The sequence below is a fragment of the Dipodomys merriami genome, unplaced genomic scaffold (assembly GCF_024711535.1).
Source record: "Dipodomys merriami isolate MVZ:Mamm:240054 unplaced genomic scaffold, mDipMer1.0.p SCAF_2, whole genome shotgun sequence".
Classification (NCBI taxonomy): Eukaryota; Metazoa; Chordata; class Mammalia; order Rodentia; family Heteromyidae; genus Dipodomys; species Dipodomys merriami.
Genome location: NW_027203381.1, coordinates 58,700,222 through 58,715,800, shown reverse-complemented (window position 1 = coordinate 58,715,800; position 15,579 = coordinate 58,700,222). Strand labels below are relative to the sequence as shown.

At 36.3% G+C, this 15,579-nt stretch overlaps 1 protein-coding gene across 2 annotated transcripts in view; it reads right to left on the bottom strand.

Annotated features, from left to right (window-relative positions):
• Nucleotides 1–15,579, bottom strand: part of Vps8 (VPS8 subunit of CORVET complex) — a 228,588-nt gene that overhangs the window by 189,738 nt on the left and 23,271 nt on the right. For both annotated transcript variants that reach the window (XM_070029739.1, XM_070029740.1), the window contains 4 exons: nt 15,196–15,326; nt 12,922–13,015; nt 9,529–9,561; nt 8,040–8,094 (listed from right to left, as the gene is read on the bottom strand). In XM_070029739.1, coding sequence (XP_069885840.1) covers nt 8,040–8,094; nt 9,529–9,561; nt 12,922–13,015; nt 15,196–15,326 — 313 coding nt within the window. The remainder of the gene's footprint in view (nt 1–8,039; nt 8,095–9,528; nt 9,562–12,921; nt 13,016–15,195; nt 15,327–15,579) is intronic.

Here is a 15,579-nt window from a genome sequence, read left to right as displayed (position 1 = left end):
CCAATAAACCACCAGAAAACCGGAAGTGGCGCTGTAGCTCAAGTGGTAGAGCGCTCGCCTTGAGCTGAAGAGCTGAGGGACAGCACCCAGGCCCAGAGTTCAAGCCCCACAACCGACAAAAAAAAAAAAAAAAAAAAAAAAAATGAGCATCATTATTCCACAATACTGTGAATTTCCGGAAATTAAGCAATCACTTAATCACAATCAAAAAAAAAAAAAAAAAGAACCTCGGGGAAGGGAGGGAGGGAGGGGATGGTAGGGGGAAAACAATGGAGGGGGTAACAATGTTCAAGAGGAAGTGTACTCATTACCTCACTCATGTAACTGTAACCCTCTGTATAGTATCTTTACAATAAAAAAATTTTAAAAAAAAGTTTTAGTTTGGAATTTAGTTGAAATTTACATTCATATTACCCATGAAGAAGTGCAAATGAACTTTTGGAGTAAACATTTAAACTACTTCAGAAAAGGGTTTCATGCATGATGTTCAATATGCTAAAAGCAAATAATTCAAATCTCACTAGATTAAGGTCTTTGAGTATAAGGACCTTGCCTTAATCACCAACTAGAAAAATCAGATGGTGATTTTTCAAGGAGGCACTCAAACATTTATTAAATGTTATTACATAATAAATAAAAGGAATTGCCCAAGGGCTTTTCCTAGGCAATGTTTATTTTATAGAGTTCATGATTGTACTTGGGGGGAAAAAGGGAGATGGAAAACAAAAACATAAATGTAAGACGGTATGTGACAAAATAAAACTCTTTAGGGAAAAAAGCAACTGCAAACCACAGAACCAGGAGTTCTCTTAACCCCCCTAATATCTGTATATACCTCCTTTACTTATCTAGACCACTAGATTTTAGATCTGTCTTCACTTTCCTGTAAGACTGTGACCTTCTGAGAGCCAAGACTATGAGAGAATCAACACTCCTAGTCTTGGCTCAGTGCCTCTCACTCAGTCATCATAACCTTCTGAACAGCTTTCACATTTGCAAATCTTAGAGTAAACCTAATCATCAGAAGGAACCTGCAGACTTTCATTCTCAGATGTAGGGATATTAGGTAATTACTTTTGCCTGTGCAAAGTGAACATTGTAAGAGTAATTTTCCGTGTTCATAAATTGAATCTAAAAGCAATCAACCACCTAAAGAGTTCTGAAACAATAGCTATTTCGTATCTGGTACTCAGAAAATACTATTTCCAAGTTATTTTAGCTTCTGGATTTCTGAAGTAAAAAAATTCAAAAAGAAACAAACTCAAATGTAGAAGGTCTATTTTAAAAGTCATATGTTCACATCTAGAATGATACAATTATAGATTTCTTCTGCTTATATACAGACTGGCTTCCTCCTACTTTACTCACTTAATTTAATCCTAATTATTAAAACTTCTTATTCTCTAACTTTCTCGCATCTTATTTCATTTTGTTCCACTGAAACTGCTGACCTTCAACAGTGTGTTCTGTGATCATTACTTTGTCAGGGCCACCTACACGGTTGATGGATTATCCACATATCTGTTTGGAAAATGACATGATACCATGAGTGGGAGAGGAGAGGAGAGAGAGAGAGAGAGAGAGAGAGAGAGAGAGAGAGAGAGAGAGAGAGAGAGAGAGAGAGAGAGAGAGAGAGAGAGAGAGAGAGAGAGAGAGAGAGAGAGAGAGAGAGAGAGAGTGTGTGTGTGTGTGTGTGTGTGTGTGTGTGTGTGTGTGTGTGTGTGTGTGTGCCACCACCCTGGGTCACACATATTGGCAACAGATGAACTGAAAGTAAGAGGACAAAGACAGAGGCTGGTATGAAATTTCATACCACAAAGAAGCACCCTGGAGTCTGGTGGCCTGTCTTTCAGATACAGAATGGTTTTCAAATATCACACTGCTGAGATCCTTTGTGGAACTGCTTTGAAATGCAAACTTCATAGAATTCTGATCCACTAATATACTCACTATTGCTTTCTCATTTAACTAAGTTCACACTTAAATTAGAAAACATAAGAATTCTTATAAGGCAAAGAGTGAGCAGGAGAATGAAGGGTATAATCAAATAGAGAATAAAAGCACTGAAAAGAGAGGAAAGTTAAGAATGGCAAGGAAAGAAAAGAGGGAAGGAAAAGGTATATCAAAAACGCAAGATTAAAATGCCATGCATGACTGTGCTTTCCTAGCCATTCTTCCCACATACTAAAACCAGCTAAGAGAGGAAACTAAATCATCAACCTTGGCCACTCCTGAAATAAATATTACATTTACTTTTTATTGATAATTGCACATTTGTATGCAATTTTCCCCATACTTGAAGAAGTAGTTGTACAAGAGAGTTTCAATTCAACATCCCAGTTTATGAGTAAAATGCATCCTGATCAATGTCAGCCCTTCTGTCATTCTCCTCCATCTCTCTACATTCCATCATTCCCTCAATTTTCCTAGTTCCATTTTCACATATTGAATATTATGACAAAATTCACCTACCCTTCTTCTATCCCTATACCTTTCACATATACACAGACCACACATCAAACACACCAGAAATGCCAGCTTCCTGATATACATTTTGATCAACTGTAAGATAATTGTTGAAGGAAGTTATACCATTAGAATCTTCCAGTGAATATTTTTACATCATTTGGGGTTATGTCACTGCACACATTCTTTTTTTTTTCTTGATTTAAAAAATTTTTTTTTTTGCTATTTTTATAATGTTCCTCTATAAAATACCATGTCTGTGAAACATCCACTCCTGAAACTTAATCCAAACACTACACCTGAAGAGTTGCAAGCATTTCAGCTATATATCTAGGCTATTTTTGGAATGTCACTCAATTTCTCTTACTCCTCCTATCTTCATGTACCTAATATAGAAAACATCCAATAGCTCACCACTTTGCTGAAAAGAAAAAAATAATAAAATAAGGTAGTGCACAAACTCAATGTCCCTCAAATATTGTTAGGTTTCCATCACCAATTAATTTATAGATTAGATTTATATGCAAACATTCAAAACCAGCAAGTGATGAGATGGGCAATGGACTACATATAAAATGTAATCTACTTTGACTCCACAAAGAAAAATTTCAATTCCTATTCTATCTTTATACATTCTATCTTTATGTTAACAACCTTGCTTTTATATAAGTACAACTAAATTCAGAAAAGGTAGGCTTTCTGTGGAAAGAAGACAGCAGGTTTTTTCCTACTAGAATAAGTAAACACTGTTGTAGTCAGATAATTCTGGAAAATCCTGAGGTTAAAATATATGTAGTTAAAATAAACATAAAATACTTAAATATTAGTCAGATGGGAAGAATAACAGGACCTGGACAGAGCTAAGTACATAGTGAGTTGGGGTCAGTCTGAGCTGGATCACAAGATCCTATCTCACAAATACACAAGACAAGACAAAACAAAAAGGAATAATAAGCTTAATAGCAAAGAAAAGCCAAATAATAAAGTCTACAATAACCTTAAAATATGAATTTGAACACACTCTTCAAGAATTTCTAATTCTTCTATATATCAAATTTAATCCAATCCTCTATCTCTTCGCCCTAATTTGTTTTAATTAGGTCCAAAGACAATCAAAGCAGGAAACCTACCTTTTAGAGGAAATCAAATTTATCATGTGTGTAGAAAACAATACCATTCTTATCCTTTATTCACACTATAATATTCTCTAAGACCAATGGAGAATAAGAAAGGAGCTCTTATTAGGGAACATTTTTCACCAATGTTCATAAAACGGAAAAACACTTTTACCTTAAAGGTTCCATTCTCCTGTAAAACTTCCTGATAAAGACTAGGATGCACTGAATCCCCCTGGCTAACTGGCTACCTTCCAGATCACTGCTACATTCTAAAAGACCCCGTGTCAATTTTAGACATCTATCATCCATTGACATGTTTACAAATGTAAACATGGTTGGGCACTGGTAGCTTATGCCTGTAACCCTAGGTACTCAGGAGGCTAAGATCTGGGGATCCTGATTCAAACCAGTATAGATAGAAAAACCCATGAGACTCTTAATTCCAATTAACTACCAAAAAACGCAGAGCACTAGCTTGGAACACAAAGGTTCAGGGATAGCACCCAAACTCTGAATTCAAACCCAAGACCCATACCAAAAAACAAATAATAACAAAAGAACCAAGTAAATAAACAGCATATAAACTGACCAACAGTAGAAAAGAAAGCACTATTCTAATGAACAGTAGATGTTTCAGACAAATTTGATAAAGGTGTGTTATTTTATAAGACTGTCATGAAATGAGGTGTTGAAAAAATAACAGTAAAAGATTAAAGGAAGGTTTTGTTAAAATGTAGTATTTTCCACTCATAGATTGAGTCACAGGTGCTTGAATTTTGCATAACCCATTATTGATGAAATTCAGTCCCTAAAAAGTTGCTGAAGACCTCCAACTGGCACATACAAACTTAAAAGACTGTAATCAAAATATTAGGAAATAAATTGGTAGTTACCACGTAGTAAAAACTAGTTAAGAGACCAAAACACTGAAGATATGCATATATTTATATTTTTTCACAATTCTTGCTTTAACCAATTTTCACTTAGTTTTCTTTCATAAGAGGGTATCCACTATAATTGACAGTATTCTCTTTCAATATTAAAAAGTCAAAAGAAAAAGAACTACTCATACCAAATTTACTATACCTTTTCCTTTTGAATCCACAAAGAAAAGATCAAAAGAGAGAGGAAAAAAAAAAAGAAGAAGTTAGTTCAAAGTTCAGAGAAAATGCAGGTAAAATCTGAAGGGTATAAATGACAAGATTTAGTTATTGGTCAGAATGATATTATATTCGATCACTGATGTTTCTAGCATTTATAATTATATTCAGATACTAGATCTAGGAAAATGTCTAATATTCAAATAACAGTATAGTAAGTAAATCCACATTTCAGTTAGCTAGAAACAAGGACAATTTCTAAAAGATAATGCACTAAATTATACTAACAATCCCCTTTCCTTCTTTTGCTTGCTCCCCCCCAAAAAAAAGAAAAAGAAAAGAATCTTGGGATAGGGAAACATCAATTTTTGAACCTTTGAGACCCTATACAAGGTAAAAACCCAGATACACAAGTGCCTATAAGAACAGGCACCATGCATCATGCATTAAGTAAAGTTTATGATAACTATTTTGATGACTCAAACTCTATTTCAAAGAGATTCTAATAGTACTTAAATAAGTATAGTTTTTCTCTACAGTTTCTTCAAGAATCAATACAGACATTTTTAAAAGATCAGATCTAACCCAGACCTCTAGTCTAGACACTTCATAGTGTCTGTTATTTGTTTCTGGGCTTTTTAGCATATTTTAATCCATTTGTTAAAAAGCGCTGTCTAAACTTCTTCCTTCAAAGAATAATGAGTAAAATTTATAATCTACTTTATTAAAACTCAAATCATACTAAGAATACTGATTCCTTCTCACTTTGGCATACTTTCTTCTCCATGAGGCTATAATAAAAGATTACTATTTCATCAAATCTATAAGAAAGCTGCTGGGGGAATCTAAAAACCCAGAAAGCAGGCCTAAGGAAATGAAAGAGACAGTATTAGAAGGTAATGTATTCTTTTCCTCTGTTAGTTTTAAAAGTATTCATTTCAATTGGTTTGCAGTAAGCTCAACACAGGTTTGATTATAAGCAGTCACATATTCTTAGAACCTCTTGATAAGAAAAGAATGTCAAAGCAGACAGAGTTGAGGACAAGTGAGTATTCGGAAGTGGGAACAAAAAAATTAACATGCATCTTACTTACTGATAAATATATGCATTCTACTCTCTCCTCATTAACCTCAGTTCTTCTATTTTTCCCATTATATCTTGGAATTTGCCTCCCTTTCTCTCAGAACAGAAGAACTGCTTGGGATATGGAGACTTGGAATATGGAAATGAGCTGATCTAGAATTCAGTACGCCCTGATTCTAGACTTGGATCTGCATATGTCACTCTCTGGTCCTCAATCATCTCATATGTGAAAAAATAAGACTAAATTACAAAGCCTTATAAGATTTTCCTCAAAAAGTATAATGTTCTAAATAGTAATTGTACCCTTAGAGAAAATATGTATTCTTACATCTGATAGGAGACTAATCTGATAAAACTTTTCTAGAAGGCAATTATACAAAAATATTAATTATTTAGTGTACAGGTCCTGACCTAAGCAATATACTTTTAGTAATATGCATGAAAAAAACTGCAGAACTGAAGATACTCATGCACTATTTATTTAGAAGCAATTTAAATATCTTCTGGGAGGAGATGGTTAAGTAAATTCTGATAAATCCTTTAGAGTTTACTATGGATCCATTAAAAAGCATATTATAGAAAGCCAGGCACCAGGGCTGGGAAGGTGACTCCATGGTAGAGCGCTTGGCTTGCATGCATGAGGCCCTGGGTTCGATTCCTCAGCACCACATAAGCAAAAAGAAAAATTCCGGAAGTGGCACTGTGGCTCAAGTGGCAGAGCGCTAGCCTTGAGCTGAAGAGCTGAGGGACAGCGCTCAGGCCCAGAGTTCAGGCCCATGACCGGACCCCCCCCCCAAAAAAAAAAAGAAAAAGAAAGCCAGGCACCATTGGCTCATACCTACAATCCTAGCTACTCAGAAGGCTGAGATCTGAAACTAGCAGTTCAAAGCCAGCTTGGCAAGAAACTCCATGAGACTCTTATCTCCAATAAGCAACCAAAAAGTTGGAAGTAGAGATGTGGCTCAAGTGGTAGAGTGCTAGCTAGTCTTTAGCATGCACAAAAGGTCAGGGACAGTGCTCAGCCCGAGTTAAAACCTCAGGACTGGGGGGAGGAGAGGGGGGGGAGGATTGGAGGGGGGAGACTGGGAAGGGATGTGAAGGGTAAACAAAGGAGGAGGCTGCAATGCTTGCTAAGAAATGTACTCATTATCTTGCCCATGTAATTGTAACCCCTCTGTAGAGTATGTTCACAAATAAAATATAAAAAAAAAAAAACCTCAGGACTGGCATATACATGCTTGAGTGCGCACACGCACACACACACGCACACGCACACGCACACACACACACACACACACACACACACACACACAAAGCATACTATGGACAAACCTATAATGAAAAGCAGATTATAAATTAACATGATCCTATTTGGGGATGTATATGTGCATATGTACATATAAAAAGAAACACTAGAAGGTCACCTAGAAATATTAGATTGCTCCTGCATCCTAAAATTTGGTATTTTACATCCTCAACTTTTTGTTCAACTATATTTCTCTACATTTTCCATTATGAATATATAACAACTATTTAGCAAGAAAAAAGTATTATTCAGAGAATCAATTCTAAAGTTATTTCAAAAACATATTTTTCCATCCTTCTGGTGCCCAATCAATAAAACTGATTATCTCAATCACAATTGATAACAATAGGCATCATAATTACATATTATATAAAGTTTTGGTAATAATAGATTTACAAATATAAATTTAAATTGTTCAAAAACTGAAAAATATTTTGTTATCTACAGTATAGTAAATAAATATACAAGGTTCTACATAGATCAAATTATGTTTCAGCTATTAAGTATTCTCAGTGGGGCATGGTGGATCACACCTGTAATTCCCGTACTTGGGGAGTCTGGGGCAAGAAAAGGGAAAGTTTGAGCAAACAAAGGAATGATACTGTCCAAAAAGAAATATACTCATTACCTGATTTATGAAATGGTAAGCCCTCTATACATCACTTTTATAATAACTATAAAAATAAATACCCCTGAAATTTTTTAAAAAGAAAATATAAAATAAAAAAGAAGGTCCATTATATAAAATGTGATTAAAAACATAAAACCTGAAAGGATTTTTTTTTAATTTTTTATTGTAAAGATACTGTTCAGAGGGGTTACAGTTACATGAGTAAGGTAATGAGTACATTTCCTGTTGCGCATTGTTACCCCCTCCTTTGTTTTTCCTCTGCTATCCCTTCCTTTCCACCTCTGTAACTCCTCCCTCCTCTTAATATTTAAAAGAAAGTACTTAGAAAATTTACCAAATATTAAGGCCAATCCATGAGATGTACCCACTGCTATCAAACTGGACACTGCCTAAAAACAAAAGGGAAAATTACATTTTAAGACAACACATCAAAGATCCTGAAATAACTGTAGTTTATTGGTCTGTCTTCCTCTGTCCTCCTCTGGTACTGTCATAAATAAGAATTTCATTTAGGAGGCAAAATGGGAAATCAAACTTAGGATATTCTATTTCTGGGAATCCATTTTCTCAAAGAGAAACACTATTATGTGCTATTACTTGGAAAGCTAAGATCAGGGTACTGCAGTTGGGAGGCCAGCCTGGCAAAAAAGTCCCTAAAATCACTTCTCAACCAATTGACAGGCATGGTGTGTGCCTGAATTCCCAGCTATGGTGGGAGGTAAAGAATGAGAGAACTGGGCTGGGAAGGTGGATCACTGGTAGAGCGCTTGCCTTGCATGCATGAGGCTCTGGGTTCGATTCCTCAGCACCACATAAGCAAAAAAGAAAAAAGCCGGAAGTGGCGCTGTGGCTCAAGTGGTAGAGCGCTAGCCTTGAGCTGAAGAGCTGAGGGCCTGGGCGCTGTCCCTCAGCTCTTCAGCTCAAGGCCCAGGCCCAGAGTTCAGGCCCCACGACCGGACCCTAAATAAATAAATAAATAAATAAAATAAAGAATGAGAGAACTGCAGTCCAGGTGTGTACCTGGCAGAAAACATGACCCTAACAATAAAAAAAAGAAAAGGAAGAACAGCAAAGGGCTGGAGGTATAGCTCAGCATTAGATCAACCGCCTCTGAGTTCAAATAAAAGTACCACCAAAAAATAAAAATAAAATGTACTTTTTAAAAAACACCAGTGTCCAGACAAAGTAAAAGACAATTATTCAGCCCAATCAAGAGCCTACTGGTAGGTATATGAAAGGCATGAGAGTGCTTTTCCCTTGTTTATCCAAGGGGTCAAAAGGCCCCAGAAATGTTACAAGCTCACTTTCCTCACCAAAGACTAATGGGGCAGCTGGAAAAAGATGAGAAAAAAGAAGCATTAGTGTACTTTCAATATTCTCCAACCCCCAGGTCTGCACAGGTTTAGTATACAGATTTACTATGCAGCAGGTTTGGCAATGGAGTCCAGGGCTGTTAAATCTATATTACTAATCTCAAAGTGATTTCACCGAATGTTTTTCCATTCTCTATGACAGAAGGGAGACTGATCACAGGAGGAGCAAATTTACTCTATCAAGGTGACACTACATACAAACAAAGCGAGAAAAGGCTAATCATTACTCTATTATTTGCTTCTCAAATAAAAACCTAAAGAGTAACATACATTAGAAAAAAAGAAAACATCTTTCATGGACAAATTTTAAACCTAACTACTAAGGCTAAAATGACTTATGAACTCATTATCATAATAGCAGATGTAACCACTTTGTACACTGTAAAAATAAATCTAAGAAAACCCAATCAGACAAAGGGCTTACTTTCCAAAGATTAAAAGTATACTTACAATTGCTGTAGGCAAGCCAGCATCTACTTTGTCCTAAATAAAATTCAAAAAAGAAGTATTTGAAAAGATATTATTTGAAAGTAGAATATGGCATAAGGGTCTCTTTTTACATACACTTTGATCTAATCAATTCAGACAAGAAGTGGAACCTTCATTTTTGCCTTACAAAAACTGTATATATTCACAACAAAGAGCAAAAAAGTGGATCATTTTATTTTACTAACTGTAGCAGATGATTCAGGAAGAATATTGATTATAAATGGAAATTTAAAGGAAAAAGAGAGGAAAGAGGTCTGTTTTTTCCATAATGTAAACACACCATTATACTACTGGGTCAAAATTGTAGGAGTTCATGGAAATTCAAGAGAGAAACATGGGCTGAAGACATCCTACTTCCATAGGAGCTTCCTGTCCAGCAGATTGCCTGCTAACCCTAAATCAAGCCCCAGAAGGAGATACTGAATCGTTCTTCAGCCTAAGACAGTGAAGATTGTTAGTTCAGCTCCTTACAAATTCAAAGTCTCATAACTGTTCTTGTATTAATCTCTCCAAGTGTTCACATAGATAGCAAATATTCCTCTATGTAGCTCAATAACTTGTCCTGGGGGTCAAAACAAGAATAAAAAGTGACAAAGTGTAAAAGTATCTACCTGATGCTTTTTTTTATACCTCTCAACCCTTAAATAGTGTTACATAATAATGGCAGCTCACAGTGATGCACCATTATAGAAGCAAAGAGCTTTTCAAACTTGGAGAGAAAGAACAGTCCGGCAGTATTATTCTGGTTTTCCAGATCAAGAAAACAAGTTTCAGTTTGGTAGACTTGCCCAAAGCTACTCAGAAGTGATTAGACTGTTTCAAACTCAGGGCTCCCAGGTCAGGCTATTTAGACCACTTTATATTTGCTTTGTCTGTCCCTGTCAGTGTGGTTAACTCCTTACTGTTATCTCTCAAAGGCAGAATACATTTACCTAATTTTCTCATAAACTTAGGAAACTTATTCAAGTGCATGGAAATGTAAGAAAGGTTTTGGAGAGCAACATATATCCAGTTTCATGTATATATGTTCAGGTATAGCATGCCTAATAATGCTAGACAATTAAGAATCATACAAGTATTGATTCATGATTTGTGTTCTGGAGAGGGAAAAAGGAATGAGACAACTGATGAAAAACATAAACTATATTCAAACTGGAATTTGAATAATAAAACTAAAAGTCACCTGACTTCAAAAGCTAAGAACACACAGATGTGGGAAGCATTTTAGAAAATATGGAATTTTAATACCAGTGCTGTAACATCTTAGGGTAATGGTAGTCTAAACCCAGACTTCAACACAAGCACCAGGGATGCCTATTCAAATGCAGATCCCCTCTTTATACTGCAAGATTCCTATTTAGGAGGTCTGGGGTGGTCCCCAGAAATCTGTATTTTTAATAAGCACCCCCAGGAGATTCTTCTGGGCTGAACACATTCAAAAGCAAATTGAAACAAAGGCACAGCACTATGGCATCTGTAGTATCTTAAGGCTGATCCTTAAAATGATAAAGATCCTTAAAACGTTAATTTAAATTAATTTTAAATGTAGCCACATGTCATATTACTTTAGAAAGATCCCAAAATTATGCAATGGGGTTCACCACTCCAAAAATTTCATCTCTCCTAAGTGTTTTACATGCATGGGCTCCGGAGCCGATGATCAAGGCCCTAAGCAGCCCTGATACCATCAATGCCCACAAGACTGAAGGCCTGATATTCAGGAAAAATATCCAAAAATACAACCAGCTTTACATGTTAATAAACCAACCATCACAGAAAAGCATGCAACTTAAATTGAGCTGGTAATCCAAAATTAGGAAGGCACCACATGATGACTGTCACAGCAAAAGCAGTTTTCATTTGAACATACCAAAGGAGCTCAGCCATAGCAAGGAAATAAGAACAGAATGCAAACACTCTGGGATTTATTAGAATTTTCCCCTCCTTTTCAAGAGGGAGGAGAAACCTTTCTAAAAAACAGATTTATCTAATCACTGGACAGCGTCTGAGTTTTAGTTCAGTCTCCATTATTCAAAATATTTTTAAAACTGCACAGGTGGGTCAAATGACTGTACTGGTTCATCTTGATTTTGAAAGGAATGAATTTCATCACCTACATAAGGATTAAATTCAGAAAACGTCATGGAAATGTAATCCTCAACAGGTGGTTCCCATTCTGGCATATATGAGTTACTCTCCACCTACAGGAAGGACAATTGCCCAGCTTTCTTCCATTGCTTGACCATCTTTCTATTTAAATTGACATTGTGTATACAAGGTGGATCAGGATATACTAGCTGCCCAGTGTAAACCTATTCTTTATTTCTTTTTCAAAAATCTGCAATAAGATCTTTCTGTGATAACCCTGAAAACTACAACATGATTTTGATATCCTGGTGACTTCTGTGTCTACTTCCTGTTCTCTTGAACAAAAATCAAAACCTCTACTTCTTGTCCAAATTGAATATGCAAAATGCCAATTAAACTCTATGGAAAGAACATGAAACCACATCAAAGTTCCTAACAGATCTGACATTATTATTATATGCAGGATCTACACACTGAATTCAGAATACTAGAATTCCAAGACTTAGTAAAAGTATAGACTTTAGTCAAAGGAAAAGTGTGATCAGTGTCTATTGTCTTGATAAACTATGAAATACTTATTTACATTAACCAAGGACTCTATTTAAAAAGGCCACAGATATTATGTTACTGTCATCATATAATGGCTGCATTTACCAATACCACTTTCACAACGAAGAGGTATTAGACATGGAGCTAGAACCCCAAATCTAAGTAATTGCTCTGCGACCGCCAAACAAAAGCTAATGTCTCTTCTCTGAGCCTACCTTCTAATTTGTAAAACAGCTTTATAATTTGTAAAATGCCTTTATCTACTTTAACATTGTAAGAGTTAATGAAATAAGGCACATGGAATGACTTGTGGATTATTTTCCAAACCATTTGGTTGTAAAAAAAAAAAAATCTGATCCATCATTTCTCTCTTGTAAAACCAAGCACTTTACTTCGATCATACACCCAAGATGGCAGCTAACCTGAAAAGGAATGTAAAGAAAAGGCAGATAGTTTTTCTTCTAGGCTTGCTGCCATCTTTCATTGAGGCACACCCAAAACTCTGAGCAGACCTTTATTTTCATGGCTGCACTAATTTCTATGTCAAGATGTGTAGCCATGTCTTATGAGTCAAAAATAATCACATAAAAACCATGAAAGCCAGATTTTATTTTTCTTAAGCCTCAGGCCAAGAGAAGAGCTGTGCTTTGTTTTATGCTCATTCCTACTTCATTACGCCATTGCAGGTTATAAAGCTGGGGAGAACAAAATACTCACAGCTGCAGACACTATCTGGGCAGAAACTCCCTTTAGAAGTGAATGTCGCATAACTGATCCATGGAGTGAAAAAGAATCAGGTAATTTTTTCTTCCTAAAAAAAAAAAAACATTTAAGAACAGATGAAAAATGTTCAAAAGGCAAGGTTCCAATGCTTTGAAGGAAGAAAGGCAGAAATAGCACTGTTTGTAATTTGTTAGCTCTGTTTTAAAAAGAAGTATAAAGACTTTAGCAGTCCCACAGTAAGATGTGTTCTAAGCCCACGCTGAGTCTCACAGAAGTACAAGTAGGGAAATAAATGGAAGTACCATTTTTTTACTGATTCACATGGCTTCTTGCTCATAGTAAGTACCATAGCAATAGGTCCTACTGTTCTCAAGAAGGGTGTCTACAAGCACTCCTCATGCCCTATCTGAATTTCCCCCAGTTGCCTTCTTATCTTCCATGACCACCCTTCCTAAAACCACCTTCTCAATATCTCACTCAATACTCTCTATTGCTCCTATTAATGGCTCCTTTCATGAACAGTATTCATCATTCAACAAGTAATATTTATTTGCTTACTTATATTTGTGGTATTATGGTTTAAACTCAGGGCCTTGCATTTGCTAGGGAAATATTCTACCATTTAAGCCATACCTCCTGCCCTTTATGCTTTCTCCCCGTGTCCCCACCCTTCCCCACCCTTTTTTTTTAAAACAGTCTCAGGCTGACCTGGAACATAAATCCTCCTATTTGCTCTTCTTTCACAGGTGGGATGACAGGCACACATTATCACACTTTTTATGTTGGTTGAGATGGGGGTCTCATTTACTTTTCTGCCTGGCCCAGCCTCAAACTGCAATTATCCTAATCTCAGCTTCTCAAGTAGCTAGGTGTGAGCCACTTACAAGCCTCAAAAAATTAAGTTTGAAACTTTCAACAAACATTAAATGCCTAATCTGTATAATTAAAAGTATACTGCTAGCCTGGCACAGGTGGCTCATTCCTATAATACTAACTACTCAGGAGGCTAAGATCTGAGGATGGAGGTTCAAAACTAGCTCAGGCAGGAAAGTCCATGAGATTCCAATCAACTATCAAAAAGCTGGAAGTAGAACTGTGGCTGAAGTGGTAAAGTGCTAGCCTTGAGCAAAAAAGAGCTTCCGGGGCAACACTTAAGCCCTGAGTTCAAGTCCCAGGACTGGCACCAAAAAAAAAAAAAGTGTACTTTAGGGAAACAAATAATGAAGTCACAGTTTCTACTCTCAAGGATCTCACAGCCTAGCCGGAAGGACTAGTGAGTAACTGTTGAAGGATAATGTTAGAATAGAAATGAGCAAAGTAGCAAAATATGTAAATATGAACAGATTTCTATTTGGGCTATTAGAAAGGAGAAAATGTGTGATTTGGCCTTGATGGATGACCTTGAGTCTGCTGGGCAAGTGCATGTGCAGAAATATGAAGATGCTATGGTGACTGTGTATCAGGGAACAATGAAGGCAAGGAGGCTCAGACTGGGCTGGAGTGAGGGTGTGAGAGATGAGCTTTAAATGATCCAAGTGACAATGAATGTGTGAGTTTATTATAGAGGTAACAGGAGAATACCACACTTCTAAGCAGGCAGTATCTAGGTCATCTAAAACATTTATCTACTAGCCAGATACAGTGGTGAGCAGGTGACCATCCAGCAATGATCCTTAGATATGGGCATACCTTAAGAGGAGAAGGAAAAATACACAAAGAAATTGAATTAGAGGTGTGGCTTAAGCACATTCTTGAGCAAATAGCTAAGGGACAACTTCCAGGCTGTTCAACATCAAAAACAAAACAAACAAAACAACAAAACCCACAGGAAACACTATCCACAGTAAAGTTACAAGTAAATTGAAAGAAATATTTGTATTATTCTCCCCCCACTTCTCTTTCCTTGTCATGTTCTCTCCAAGAATTTAGAAAGTGAAAAGCAGCCAAAATTGAAGCTATTTCCAAATTGTTCATCATCTTTGAGATTCTCTTCTGAACCTACGCCAAGGGATGAAGGAACACTGAAGCTGACCTTAGAGAATGGGAGTCTAAGGGGTGTGTAGGGCACAGAAGATAGTGGTCATACTAACCATCTTTTTATCTTCTCCCTCAACACTGCCTAAATCTTTAGATCTACTAAGCTATTATTTTCAAACAAGTGGAACTTCTACTTTCATGAAGACCTTCAATAGATCATAGTACTATAAAGGAATATTGACATTTTTAACGATCAAATATTTTGGCCATATACCACGCATGAATATTTACCTTTTTAAATTGGTCCTGTCACCGCTATCTGAACTTGCCACAGATGAAGTATCATAGGAGTGAGAATCAATAGTATCAATGTTTAGCAGTGTAGGATCCTCAAGAACAAAAGATTCTTCTTCATCATCAGTCTAAATTGAAAGAATACAGAACAATAAACTCAAAATTACAAATAGTCTGAGACAAGGTGGCTCATTCCTATAATCCTAGCTACTCAGATAGGCCTTAGTGGTTTTCCCCAAAATAATACTTTATTAAACTCCTGCTTCTGCTTTATACCCCTATTCCATGCATTCTTATTAACTAAAGAGGCACAGTAGAGAACTGCCAAAATGAAACTTCAACTACACAGATATCGCTGTATTTACAGTTTATGTCAAAAAC